This window comes from Nanorana parkeri, unplaced genomic scaffold (assembly GCF_000935625.1).
Source record: "Nanorana parkeri isolate BGI_ZX_2015 unplaced genomic scaffold, ASM93562v1 scaffold281, whole genome shotgun sequence".
Lineage (NCBI taxonomy): Eukaryota > Metazoa > Chordata > Amphibia > Anura > Dicroglossidae > Nanorana > Nanorana parkeri.
The window spans coordinates 1,021,734-1,037,125 of record NW_017306549.1 but is presented as its reverse complement, the minus strand read 5'-3'; the positions used below and the strand labels follow the sequence as shown (position 1 = coordinate 1,037,125).

At 40.9% G+C, this 15,392-nt stretch overlaps 1 protein-coding gene across 3 annotated transcripts in view; it reads right to left on the bottom strand.

Moving 5' to 3' along the window:
- STXBP5 (syntaxin binding protein 5) overlaps window positions 1-15,392 on the bottom strand; it is a 321,945-nt gene that overhangs the window by 293,130 nt on the left and 13,423 nt on the right. For all 3 annotated transcript variants that reach the window (XM_018557367.1, XM_018557369.1, XM_018557370.1), the window contains exon 2: window positions 7,451-7,548. In XM_018557367.1, the coding sequence (XP_018412869.1) occupies window positions 7,451-7,548 (98 nt within the window). The remainder of the gene's footprint in view (window positions 1-7,450; window positions 7,549-15,392) is intronic.

The window sequence follows — 15,392 nt, the reverse complement described above, 5'->3', positions numbered from 1 at the left end:
GAGAGAGAGAGAGAGAGAGAGAGAGAGACAGAGAGAGAGAGAGAGAGAGAGAGAGAGAGAGAGAGAGAGAGAGAGACACAGACAGAGACAGACAGACAGAGAGAGACAGACACACAGACACAGACACACAGACACAGACAGACAGACAGACAGAGAGACAGAGAGACAGAGAGACAGACAGAGAGACAGAGAGACAGAGAGACAGAGAGACAGACAGACAGAGAGACAAACAGACAGAGAGACAAACAGACAGAGAGACAAACAGACAGACAGAGAGACAGACAGACAGACAGACAGAGAGGGAGACAGAGAGAGACTGCATGATGGTTTTCCCTGCATCTAACATATTCAAGGGCAAGAAACATTGCAGTTTTCATTTACTTTATGAGGAAAACAAATATACATGTTTTGTGCATACAAGATGTAAATTACAATATTCACATTTATGAACAGGTTGGCAGTGTGCCCCATAAAGTCATTATTTAGGTAAATCTCAAAGGCCTACCACACTTTGGAAGCTACTTAAAATCGATTAGTGAAATCCAATCTGTAAGCAACTAAGACACAAGTGGTCAGGCAAATTAGGCATCCAATATTTTACAAAAACTGTATGATTCAGTTCAATTTAATCATATAAAAATTCACATGATGCACATTAACTTCTGAACAATGGGCTATCCACTGCTCTACCTGAAACAGCTGCCCAAACTAGTAAAAAAAAAAAAAACTGGCTTGTTTTGTGTTGCACTGCATTTTGTTGGATGCAGCAAGTCCTATTAAGTTGCATTTAGACTGCAGGCAAAGAAGGCCAAACACAGCCTATTTTTGGCAAAGGCTGCATTTGCGATTTGAAGGTAGATGCATGCATTCAAATGGAAAATGCTTGTCCACATAAACACTGAAGCAGGACAAATGCACCTGCAAAGAATTCTGAACGATCTCAGAAGCATTTCAAACGGATTTTAAAAGCATGTTGCATTTGCAGTCTAAAGCTTGCCGTAAAGAACTGCATGGAGCACACCGCAATGCCGTGTGTTCCATCCAGTGCAATTGCAAACAATTGTGCATGCAGTTTTATTCTGAAGTAACCTTCATGTTTGTAACACTGCATTTGTGTATTTTATTTAAAATTATGCATGGTATTTTTTTATTTTTAATCCAATTAATCGAAAAATAAAAATCAGCCAACTAATTGATTATGAAACAAATAATTAGTTGCAGCCCTAGATACAGGACTCCCAATGCACACGCACCAAAATTGCAGCTCTCAAAAATTTCCTTGAGACTGGATGAAATAGGTGCTCATACACATCCTTGAGATCAATTGATGCCAGAAATGCACTTTTGGGTATTAAAGTAATTTTCAACCGGATGGGAAGGAGGGGGTAGACAATTCTATTTTATAATCCTTCCTGATCACCTTCAATACCCATAATTTTGAAGTGGAACGTTTCCATTTCTCCAAAAAGAAGGCCACACCACCCCTCCCCCACAGGAATCAACAAGTCCTTGTTCCTGGGAATGTTGAGGTCCCATCTACAGCATTGATCAGAGAAACCCTTTCTTACATCCTTTCCCTAGAGAGGGCTTGTACCTTCTAAATTACTTTAAAAAGTAACAATACTTTTGTGGCTAAATCGTTTTGTTTTTTTTGCATGGAATGCTTTTTTACAGCGTTATTCAACACCTTATAAAAAAGGTCTGGACCGAAGAAAAAACTATCCTTAATAAAATTTAATACTCACATAACCGCATGTTATCACCAACATCTTAATTTCTGCCTATTAAATCACAAAGCCCTACAGGCTTTGTTAGATAACGCCACAGCTTCTGCAGTTATTTTTTTTGACTCATTGAACAAAAAGTAATCCATCAGTTTTTAATGCTTAAAGGGATTCTAAAAAAATAAAAAATAAAAATAAAAAAAACTCCTCTCTGGGTATACCCCAAAGTGATTTTCCAAATGTTTAAAGTGAACCATAGAAGTAGCTCATAGGTTTGGCATAACAGTGGCTACCAAGGTCTCCTATGCCCATTTTAAAGATGCACTATATTGCCAAAAGTATTGGGACACCCCTCCAAATCATTGGATTCAGGTGTTCCGTGACATTTCCTTGCTACTAAATATTCCACGGTCAACTGTTAGTGGTATTATAACGAAGTGGAAGCAACTGGGAACAACAGCAACTCAGCCACAAAGTGGTAGGCCACGTAAAATGACAGAGCGCAGTCAGTGCATGCTGAAGCGCACAGTGCACAGAAGTTGACAACTGTGCAGAGTCAATAGCTACAGACCTCCAAACATTGTGTGGCCTTCAGATTGGCACAACAACAGTGCGTAGAGAGCTCCATGGAATGGGTTTCCATGGCCGAGCAGCTGCATCCAAGCCTTACATCACCAAGTGCAATGCAAAGCGTCGGATGCAGTGGTGTAAGGCACGCCGCCACTGGACTCTAGAGAAGTGGAGACATGTTCTCTGGAGTGACGAATCACGCTTCTCTGTCTAGCAATCCAATGGACATGTCTCGGTTTGGCGGATGCCAGGAGAACGGTACTTGCCTGACTGCATCAAGCCAAGTGTAAAGTTTGGCGGAGGGGGATTATGGTGTGGGGTTGTTTTTCAGGGGTTGGGCTTGGCCACTTAGGTCCAGGGAAGGGAACTTTTAAGGCAACAGCATACCAAGACATTTTGAACAATTTCATGCTCCCAACTTTGTGGGAACAGTTTGGGGATGACCCCTACCTGTTCCAATATGACTGCGCATCAGTGCACAAAGCAAGGTCCATAGAGACATGGATGAGCAAGTTTGGGGTGGAGGAACTTGACTGGCCTGCACAGAGTCCTGACCTCAACCCGATAGAACATCTTTGGGAAGAATTAGAGCGGAGACTGCGAGCCAGGCCTTCTCGTCCAACATCAGTACCTGACCTTACAAATGCACTTGTGGAAGAATGGTCAAACATTCCCATAGACACACTGCTAAACCTTGAGAACAGCCTTCCCAGGGTTGAAGCTGTTATAGCGGCAAAGGGTGGGCCAATTCAATATTGAACCCTACAGACTAAGACAGGGATGCCAGTAAAGTTCATGTGCATATAAAAGCAGGCATCCCAAACTTTTGGCAATATAGTATATATAAATATCAATTTCCATTGGTCATTAAAAAAGTTACCTGTGAATTTAGTTACAGGGACATTTTGCTACTTGCAAAGATCTTTATAATCAACGGATAGCCATGTTTACTAATCCCTGCACATTCACTGAACACATTTTTAAAATAAAATATGCAATGATGGCAAAATTGCATTGTTGCATTTACCAAAAACGTACTGACTTTCCGTATAATATGGGAGGCTGTGCTTTCAGCACTTCTAGGTTGCACACCAGACATAACCAGCCCACCACACAAGGCATGTATTCCCTTGGCAAGGGCAGAGAGCTTTCAGGGATTTTAATTGAAAAGGGTTTACAAAAAAGGGCATACACCTCCCAAATTACTGATGAATGATTCTGAACAGCACAGGGCTCTTTAGCACCCTCAGTTCTGAGGAAAATATTTCAGCAAATGAAGCTATGGGCTACCTAACTGCCACCCATGGGAGGCAATTAGTCACTCTCTCCCTTTTGAACTGGTTTAAGCAGACTATTGGTCCCATAAACAGTTAAATAGACATAATGTTCACAAAGAGTAAAAAGAAAAAAAACACACTGAGACAGACCATGTAAAAAACCAAACTAAATGCATAATTTACGGTAAACAATATTTATCTTCCAAGTTCCAGCAGCAAATAAAATTAAAAATAAATAAGGAGAGAAAAAGAATGAAATTATCCCTCCTTCATCAATTCTTAATTGTCAGTTGAATTCCAGGGAGACCCCTCCATAGGGTTTTCAATGCACATAAACCATAGAAGTGGCATAATCACATCACTTCTCAATTGAAGACTGAAAAGAAAGTTAGGAGCTCTCAGTCCTTCTTTTGGGATGTTGCATTAGGCGACCCGTGGAAGGCATTTGTTTATGCCGTTTGATAAATATCAACTGTATTTTATAACTGATTTTTTTTATTTAATTGTACCATTTCTGCGCCACGCAGACAGTAAAATATTTAGGCATCCAAAAGACCTATAAAACCAGTTCATCAGGAAGAATGGCTTACAAACTAAACCATTGGGCTTCAGTGCCTTAGTCTGCATATCCTGCTCAACAAAGATTGCAGGCTCCAGTGGAACTTGAGTAGAAATTGAAAATGTGCAATCATACCCCAAAGAGAAACAGAATTATACTAATTCACAACATTGTGCATACAAATATAGCTAAGCAGCTTAGCAAAAGAGGACAATTCTTTTATATGAAGACTTCTGGTAATTTTTAACCTTAGTTTTAAGTTTCTGGACATCTCCTTTCTCTTAGCAAAAGTAAGCACACTTTTAGGGCTTGTTCACACGATGTCCAGACCAGAACAGTTAGCTCCTGGACCAAAAACACATCCTAATGTATCCCTATGTGATTTCTGGGCTACAGTTCACACATTTGCAGCACTTTCCGTTCCAGACCAAACAAATACTGCATGGCTTATTTTTTCTGGTCTGGAACGCACAAAATGCATCAAAAATGCATGGAACGCACAGAATGCACCTGAAAGCCCATTTTAAGCTGTAAAAATAAAAAATAACCTGAGCACGGCAAGATCGAGGTAAAAACGCATCAACAATGCAATGCACCGCGTTCCAGATCTGATCCGGAAAATGGTGTGGACCTGGCCTGAAACCAATATTCCTGCTACCCTTGAAGACAATGACCTGGGGTTTTGCAGGACATTGCTTGATTTCAATTTGAATATTCAGGTTAAGAAAGATTTGTGTAAAAGTAACTCTCCTCCTCTAAGGCCAGGTTCACCCCATTTTCCAGACCAGATCTGAAACACTGTGAATTGCACTTTTTACTCGTTCCCGTGCGTTTTCTTGTTTGTTTTTTAAAGCTTAAATGGGCTTCCAGGTGCGGTCCAGTGAGTTTGCATGCATTTTTGATGCATTTCCATGCGTCCCTCCATGAGAGAAAATTAGACAAGCAGTATTTTTTTTTTGCGCACGCAGTTTTAAGGCTTGACATGTTTGGTGTCTATTTACCCGACGTGACCCCGACTTTTATGTTTTACCAAAAATATGGGTAATAAATGTTTTATAACATATGGAAACTTTTTTTTATATATATTTATGGTACTTTTTTCATTATATAGTAAAAAAAAAAAATAACCCCCCGTGGGGTCACAAAAGGAACCTCTATCTGTCCACAAATTTTTTTAACATATATTGCAAGGCTATAGTCAGGTCATGCTGACTGGTGACATTTTTGACTGACTGGTGAGACACCGCCAAATTTTTCAAGCCCTGACCATAGGGATACATTGGGTTCCTTTTTTTGGTCCGAGAACAAATTGTTCTGGTCTGGACATGATCCGGACATTAAATAGAAAACCAATAGCGCCAGAGGTGACCACTCCACTGAAGAGGTAAACATGCAGAAGTTCTACAGGTCGCTGCCCCACATCAGTCAGGGAGATTGTGATATCTAAGGAAAAAGCAAAAACAAGGGGCGCCTTTCCTAGTGTAGATAAAATTTGTATCTACTTAATTCAGTGTGAAGGAAGTGGAGGTCAGGTTCTGAGGAAGGGGGTGTGGCCCCGGAAACGTGTCAACTGAGGCATACTTTGCTGGCACACAGGAAGTTTATTTGTGCAACTCTCGCATGCTGTGTTTTGCTCTTTGCTTTAATGAGGATCAACCTTTGTTTTTGAAGGCTCATTGTCATCTACTCTTTTGTGAGCGTTATCCTACCTTTGCCGTTTTGCTAATGATCCGGACATTGTGAGAACAAGCCCTCAATAGTGTAACTCACATTGACAGCATTGCAGCACAACTGGATCCAGCATCCTTAAGGTCTCCTGCATTCCAAAAGTGAGGAAGTGCACTGCTTGATGGCATCACTTCTGACAATGAAATCACAATGCTGCTATGTCCTTAAACCTAGAAAATGAGCCAATAATTGTAATGTTGGCTCCACTATTGTCGGCAGTTTAGTAGTCAGAGAGAGGATCGCAAGGTAGCATAAAGGAAGCGGATATCCAGTCCTGCACCCTTCAGCGCAATGCTGGAGACTTCAGCCTCCAGCCAGGTAAGACTCTTGGGTACTAGGAAGGGAATGCCTTAGAACAAACCAAGGCTTAGAATGAATAAAATGTACAATAATTTAAAGTTGCTGTAAAGAGTGATAGAACTGGTAGACAAATGGGAGGCTGAATTATAAAGCTAGACCTTCCAAGCACTAAAAGTATCTTTTATACAAGTAAATACACAAGCATTCAGCCCATCAAGAAAGTAACTGGGAGGATCACCTACAAACCCCAAAGCCTACAGAAACTGAAGGAAAAAAAACTTCTATAGGTCAAAGCAGGGACAAAAAACATATACATAATATATTTTGTGTTCCCAATACAGGTTATCATTAATAGTTAATGCATAAAATGTACAGTATATGATAAATATACATTTACAAAACACAGATATTGATACACAATTCAAACCACACAGAATGCTTACAGAGTACTTAATTCAGGCTTTTCAGATGGACAAAGGTTAGAATACATGCTGTTTAAAAAGACAACTATGGGGATAACCTTTTTATCCCGCAGTTCTCTTTAGGGTCACGGAAGGACATATAATAACATCCTCCCGTGACCCAAAACTCAGCATATAGAGGGCTATTGCCTGCTATATGCTGAGAGTGCGGCAGCCGGGACGGTTACTGTTGAGATCCACCTCGCTGGCTGAATGACAGTGGGCTCTGCCTATCTAGAGCCAGCTGTGCCTGCCCCCTCATATATCCCTCCCTCCAGTCAGTGCTAGAGAATCAGAGAGGGGAGGGGGGGGAGCGGTGACTAATAGTCACCGCTCTCTGCAGGGAGATAATGGGGATGTGAGCGAGGGGTGCGATGTGTTCACTCACTTACCGATCAATACAGCAGACGTGTGACAGTTTCAATGTCACACGTCAGCTCTAACTATGGGGATGAGTGCAATTCACTACTCCTTTAACTATGACCAGATTCGAAGTCCTCCATTAAGATTGGAGTGTTTAAAAAGATCTCTTTACTGATCTGAATAGGTTAGCAGAGCAGAGTTGGGGACCAAGTATAGAAGGAGACCATATTTACATATATATTTTAACTGAACACCATCCCTATCCTGCTCAGCTCTACATAACCACAAAAAATGAACGAGACTGTTTATGCATTAAAAACCACATCATTTTTTTAACATGAACACGAAATACCTGTCTCCTTTCAAAAAGCCATAGCAGGTGAAATTCCAAGCAGGCACAGGACTTGTTGGATGTTACTGATAATAATAATAATAATAATAATAATAATAATAATAATAAAAGGATACAGCCTGAGAGCTCCATGGTTTGTGCCAATTGCAAGAATCTTCTGCACCGGGTCAAATGCCATAGCGGAAGGCTCGAAGGGGAATCCATGACGAACCGTCTAAGAACATAAAAGGGTGAGGAAAAAATAAATGAGGTTAGGAATTAAATGTCATAAGACTAATTTATTGTTAAAATAGTCAAATACATATGCACTGAAGTATGGATAGATAGCTATTAAGGATTACTATACCAGCAACAAATTAAAGTAGTATTTAAGTATCTTTGCATGCATACTTGCTAATCTGTGTTCCCTTTAGATTATCCATTTGTCATATAATCCATATGTCATCTTGCCTAGTCTGCTCCTTACCATCACTGGGAAGTGATGGAGGCGGTGCTACTGTATGAGGGAAGTTATCTTTGCCTCCCAGTAAGTTCTGTTTCAACTACTTTCATATAAGTATGGTAAAAGGTTAAGTAGCATTTTAAGACAATAGGTACAAAATAAAATGTCTTGTTTTGAGTATAGTGCTCGTTTTAAAGAGACTACATATAAAAAACATATGTCTGGATAGACAAGGAAGTGTTTTGAGGTTTTCCCATGCTTGATTTGATTCAGCTACTCTTCACCTTATCTCAGCAAATTTCAGCTTTTCAGATAAAATTGCACAGAGAGCACCACGAAGCTGAATATAGTAGTTGCTTTTACAGTATTGACTTGAACTGGCGCTGCTGGTGAAATCTGAGATCATGTCTCATGTCTATTTCAAATAAAAACAACAGAAGCGGGAACAACCACCATGATTCTACACGAAGAGGTTATTCAGCAAGCATTTATTTTTAGATAAACTTGCCCTTTTAAATAATAGTTCCACCTCAAACTGTAGGGTTTATTCTGATCTCCTGCAAGCATTGGTAAAAGTGTGTCGGGGCAAATGCAGATTGCTTTCAGGCGAATTCAGCTTGCATTTGATACCAGTTTAAAAGATCCAAGAGGTGCATTTAGGCCTCGTTCACACAGCATAAAGTCAACCATCACGTTCTCAAACCATTCATCCCCACACAGCTACCTCCTCATGTATCACTTCCCTCTGCCCTTTTAGATTGTAAGCCCCCAGGGGCAGGGCCCTCCTTACCATCTTGTCTTGTATTGTGATTGTAATGTCTTCCTTATATTGTAAAGCGCTGCACAAAATGTTGGCGCTATATAAATACTATGTAATAATAATAATAATAATAATAATAATAATAATAATAATAATAATACACATCCGTGCGGCGTGCATGGCCGTATTGGGCTATTCCTGGGAGGGACAGGTAATGCATGTGATTGCACGCAGCATCTTCGCTATGGGTGAACAGAGCCATACGCCGTCATACCCACACTCGAACTGTACATCCGTGCAGGCCCGGGTGTCCGCGTCCGGATGGATTCTGTCTGCGTCCGAGTGCTCACACCCGGACCCGCACAGATGTGCAGCTCTGGTGTGTGCATAGTCGGGTCCTCCCATAGGGAAGAGCAGGATGCTGCGTATTTGACTTCCTAAAAAGCATCAACCTTATTCAAGCTGCTATTGCATTCCCTTTCGGTTGCAATCAGCCGGGGATCTGTACACGTGATCGGAGCAGTACAGAACCGATGTCAGCGTTGTGACATCCATGTCTGTCCAGTTTTTTTCCTCCATCTTAAAATTGAGGGGGGAAAAAAAAGAACTAACCAGACTCATGTTAGGTTTGTGGGGAGTCAGATTTAAGTGGACGTGTCCGTTTATATCAGGATTACCCCCAATCCGTCACAATCAGGTCCAACAAAATGGAACTCTGTTCAGTTATGTTTTCTGGACCTAGATGGAGTTGGGGGGGGGTAATCAAATGTAAACAGATGCACGTCTGTTTAGATTCAGCTACCCATATACTAACATTGGGTGTTAAAGGGGCCCAACAGAGATGATGTCAAACTGATGAAACAAAACCACAGGATTTGTATCCCGTTCTGCAAGGCATACACAAAAGTGTATTTCCACTTTGTAGCCAAATTGGGTTAACACTTATTTTATATTATTTGTTACATGTTCTTAGCATTAGCTAAAAAAAATATTTAAAAATGCTTTTTGCAGTTTAAATTGCTTTTACTTGGGTTAGGGTTTATTGGCTTCTTAAGCATTAACATTTCTACTCACTTATCTTTCTTTTGTAATGTTCAGAGGGGTTTTGAGGGGCTTCTCCATCGTATGTTAGAGAACTATGAGGTGAGGGATTTTCACTCAACCTCATAGTTCGAGCCGACGTGTGACAATGAAACTGTCACACGTTGGCTCAATATAATCGGGAAGTGAGCGAACACATACCGTCGCTCGCTCACTTCTGGATCATGTCCCTGCAGAGAGCTGTGACTGTCACTCACGGCTCCCTGCAGGGATTCCCCCTCTCATATCCGATCCTCCAGTGCTGACTGGCGGAACGGAGGGCGGGTACGCCTGATCCATCCCGGCTGGGGCGATCTCCGTATACCACGAGCTGTAGCTCGCGATAGAATGAGCTTTGGGTCACGGGAGGACACATACACCACAGCAATGAAGTAATAAAATTAACTAGGATCACAGTACTCCAGCACATTATTCATCTGAGTTGCCCCACTTAAGCGGCGGCCATATTGAGTGGGGCACCTGAGATAAATAATGTGTTGGATTACCTTGATCCTAGTTCATTTTATTACTTCATTGCTGTGGTGTATGTGTATAGAGCAATGCCGCAGATGGCGCTCATTGATCAAAAGAATTTTAATTGATCAAAAATGTTAACGATTAATCGAGAAATTAATCGTTAATTTCCGCAGCCCTTATCTTTTGGTATGCTGTGTGATTGGGAACACACAACATATAGGAGGGGTTTTCTCAAATTTGACTGCAAAAGTGGAAATACTCCAAGTCACAGAAAATGAAGATAGGTGTACTGTATTCTTTGTTAGAGAGCAACTAAAGAGAACACAATCCAGCCTTTATATTAGCACTCTATGATCTCTCACGTTCATTAATTATACTCCTCACCTCTACAAAAACATACTAATTACTGACAATAATTATACAACAGTTTCAGTCAATTACCAATCCAAAATCAAAAGCTTTATCACAAATATTTACGAATAAATGCTTTTTATAAAATAAAATAAAAAAGTAAAACTAACTGCCAATTTATACGGTTTACGATTTTTTAAAATAAAATGATCTGTTAGAGAAAAAGAAAGAAGCTACAAATTGCTGAGTGCATCTATTGAAAATCCTAGTTGTCTGGCCATCAGGCTAATCACATGCTTCGATATTCTGAATTCCTAACACGTTAGAAATATGGTAAAAATTACATCTGGCTTTTCTTCAATTCTACAACTTTTCTGGTCTGTATACTCGTTGCAAATCAGCTCAAAATGTATAAAAAGGAAATTTATGTCTCTCGCCAGCTCAGTTTTGCAAATACATCTGCACTTGACTAAGGATTAACAAGGCTATGGCAGATGTTAACTCTTTTCAGGCATACTAATGTATCTTATTGAAACCTCAGATGGAGCCAGTTAAGGAGAACTGTGAAGGGGTGCAGGGATAAATAATTGCTCTGATTCAGAGTGGAAACTTCAGCTTGAGCTACTGAGGACCATGAACAACAGGCCTGCTAAAGAGAAACGATCAAAACAGAGGATGCATAATACTAATATGCAATATTTCATATATCTCTGACTTAGAGAAAATATTTGTTTTAGTTCTGATTATTTCTGAGAAAGAAAAAAAACAAACAAAACTATTCTTTTCTTCTGGATAGACCTGGGATGGCAACAACCTCTGCAAGATTTGTATTCCAGAGGTTCCAACCACCGGGGACACAGAAATAAGTAAAAGAACCTTTATTCTGCATGGGAAAGAGTTACAAATTCAATTCAATTGTTTTTCATGCCCCTAGCTTACCATTCGTCTATGTAATAAAAGTATAACTAAAGCTTATACACACAGTGGTTTTTTTCCCTCCCCTACTGGGTTTTTTTTTTACATTATGAAAAGTTAGGGCTTTAGATATACTTGAAGTGAGCAGAAGTCTTACGAAAAAAAACAACGATAGTAAAGAATCCTTATAGAGGTTGTAACCCTTCCTTAAATCAAACTTTAAAAAAATAAAATATGTTGCTGGAGCTCCGTTTTAAATCTCAACTTTACACAGCAGCTCACACTACAGCAGGGATAGGAAAACTCTGGCTCTACAGCTGTGGTGTAACTACAAATACCATCATGCATCTGCCCCTGGAAGTCATGCTTGAGGGTGTCAAGAGTCTTGCAACACCTAATGGGATTTGTAGTTGCACCACGGCTGGAGGGCAGGATTTTTTCCTACTACTGTACGACAGTGTCTTTAAATCATTACTATGAATGTTGCCTGCATTTTTCTGCAAAACAACCTACTGCTGCCCAAAATTATCAATTACCACAGTAAAATGCAGTGTGGGAGTAGAACGCTAAGCTCTCCTGATGCATTGTATCCATCTGGTGTACTGTCCAAAAGCGGTCTGCTGGTGCTTAATGTGCGGCCCACTGTATTCTCGGCCTAGGTTCAGGTCTGGAGCACTGCTGATTGCGAACGGCTCCAGCAGGCTGTCATTGAATTGATCATCTCCCGAGCTTTTATTCCATAACAGCGCTCTGTAGCAGAACACAATGCTTCTGCATTGTTCAAAAGGGAAAGGGCTGTGACGCCATCAGCATTTATTTCATAGGAGTCTAGCTGCCATGACAAACAGGACACAGCTGATCTAACTTTTCCATGCATAACCGCAAGCAACAGATCACTACTATGCAGAAGTAAATGGGAAGGGGGACTGGATCAGGTCTCTGGGGGGGGAGCATGAAACTCTTGTTTAACGATTTTAAGCAAACATGAAAAATGTTGCCTTTGCCATGATTTGTCCCAATAAACCGATATGAATCTTAAACCGAGGCTATTCACATTATGCGTGAACGCGATTTGGGATTCCTGTGGCAGGAATCCCAAATATTCTGCTTAGATACAGCTGGTGACAGAGGTTGTATCTGTAAGCAGCACTCTGCATGTAATCATATGCGATACGATTACATGCAGTATGAAATAGATCACTGTCCCTGTACACATCTACTGTGCGTCCAGGAACAGTGATCTATTCCAAACCATATGTAATCCTATGACATACGATTACATGCAGATTGCTGCTTGCAGATGTGGCCGCTGTCACCCAGTCATAAACTTGAACAGGCGACAGTGGCCACATCTAAATGGAGCATTCCTGCCGCAGGAATCCCAAAACGCATAGTGTGAATGGGGCCTAACAAAGTGCACAAACCGTTTATTTTTACCTGGGTGCATCACAATGTAATGTTACAAGGGAGAAAAGGCTCTCCTAAATCAAAATGTCTCCGCAGTAAGGCATAATTTGCCAAGAGGTGTCAAGGACACTGGAAAAACCTCCAATGGCCCACTAATGTATAGTACCATAATAAAGGACTAATCTGCCAAGAGGTGGCCAACTTCATAATCTGCAGTGGCCAATTAATATATAGTACCAAAGCAAGGAACATATATAGTGGCCAGCTAATGCATAGTACCCCAGTCATGCTTAATCTGCCAAACGGTCCCCATCATACTGGAAAATATCCAGCAGCCAACCAATATACAGTACCACACTTAGGGCTTGTTCACACCAAATGCAGACCAGATCTGCATGAGTTTCTGCACACGCAGTGCAGTGTGTTATACCGAGGCTTTTGATGTGTTCTTGTTTTGTTTGTTTTTTAGTTTAAAATGGGATTTCAGTGCTTTTTTCAGAGCATTTGCATGTGTTTTTGATGCGTTTGCATGCGTTCCAGAGCAGGTAAAGTAGGGCATGATGCAGTTTTTTTAACATGCTCTGGAACTGAACGCTGCGGTGTGAACTAGAGCCCAAAATACCATTGGAATACATTGGACGCAGTTTTGATCCGGTCTGTAACTGCTCTGCACCTGGAACGTGCTTGATGTGAACAAGGCCTAAGGCCTAATTTGCCAACCGGTGCCCATAATACTAAAAAAATATAAATACATATTGAACAGTCAAATATAAATATGATTAAAAAAATTCAGTGGACAACTAATATAGAACCACAGGAAGGCCTACTTTGCCAAAAAGGAAGAGTTCCATGTGTGCAGGTAAGAGGAGCTAGGAAGGAAGGAAAGGAGGGAGGGGGAAGAGATGCAGCCCTGACCAGCCCACCTGAGACCCCTTCAGAGCCCACCACAGACAGTCTCAGATGGGCTGTGCAGCATCTATGGTGGGCTCTGCAGGGTCACTCTCAGGTGGGTCCTGCGTCCAGCGCGTCACTAAGCCCTGCGTCCAGCGCGTCACTAAGCCCTGCGTCCAGCGGAGCGGGGGGGTGGGGGAGAGGCCCAGCCTAAAGCCGTGTAAGGGGCCCCAAAATTTCCGATGGCTGCCCTGTACCCAGGATACTGGAACATTTTCAGCAGCCAACTAATAAAAAAATAGTACCAAAACAAGGCTTGGCTTGAAAAAAAAAAAAAAAGGTACCCAATAGGGATGCACTGATAGTTTTCAGATACTTGGCATTTTCATGAGAACTACCAGGGTTGCAGCTGGGACCTAGCTCTGGCGCTCCACCACTGTCCTGAATTTATTAGTCGATATTGTTCTGTCACATGACAATAAACAAAAATGTATCAGTACTTGTAAAAATGGCATCGCTGTATCCCTTTATACATGTTTATAGAAACAAAATCATACAATAAAAACAGATATACAAATCCCAGGAGCTCCGTGTGCTCCTCATAAAATCACAGCTGCCTAACGTTTGAGTTTTTCTCTAGTCTAGTCTTGGAGCTTGAAAAAGTATCTGTACTTGTACAGAGTATGGTACTTGGTATCGGTGCATCCCTAGTGCCCAAGATACTAATACTGAATAATTTCCAGGAGCCAACTAATATAGAATACCACAGGAGGGCCTAATCTGCAAAGAGGTGGCAAGAATACTGGAAAACCTCCAGTAGCAAACCTATATATATTACACACTGGGAAACTCATAGTAACATAGTATTTGAGGTTGAATAAAGACACGGGTCCATCATGTCCAACCTATAGCGTGTATGCATGTCATTCTACATGTGTGATCTTGTTCTTAAGTGGACCTGTACCCCTGTATGTTACGGTCCCTGAGGAAATCATCCAAACGCTTTTCGAATGATTCCACACTCTTAGCTGAAATCACTGCTTGCAGCAGGGAGTTCCAGACCCTAACCGCTCTAACTGGGAAGAACCCCCTACGCCCCTTGTGCCGAAATCTTTTCTCCACCAATTTTAGGTGGTGGCCTCTAGTCTTTGTTTTGGAGTTTACCGTAAAAAGTCTATTGCCAATGTTACCATCTCCGTTGAACATCTTGTACATCAGAATCATGTCCCCCCTTAATCTCCTCACTTCCAGCGTGAACATGTTTAAAATTTAGTAACCTTGTATCATATCTGTAATCCTCCAGCCCCTTAATTAGTTTGGTTGCCCTTCTTTGGACTCTTTCCAGCTCAAGGACATCCTTTCTGTGGACTGGTGACCAAAACTGGACCGCGTACTCCAGATGAGGCCGAACCAGCGATCTATTAAGTGGCAAAATTATAGATTTGTCCCTGCAACTCACTAAATTGCCCACAAATATAAGTGTAGGCAGCCACAGTACCACAATGTTATGAATAAAATGTGAATTGAATTACAACATATATGTCAATAAAGACATAAATGGTGATTGCTAGGGTGCTAGATTAAATAGAAGTTAGGATTTTATATTTTTACTAATGATCGGCATCTTCATAATTTTTTCAATGCTGGCAACCAACCATTTTAAAAATAATAAGCACACATTATATTATATTTTATCATTGTAAAATTATTTGAACATGCATTATTATTATTATTA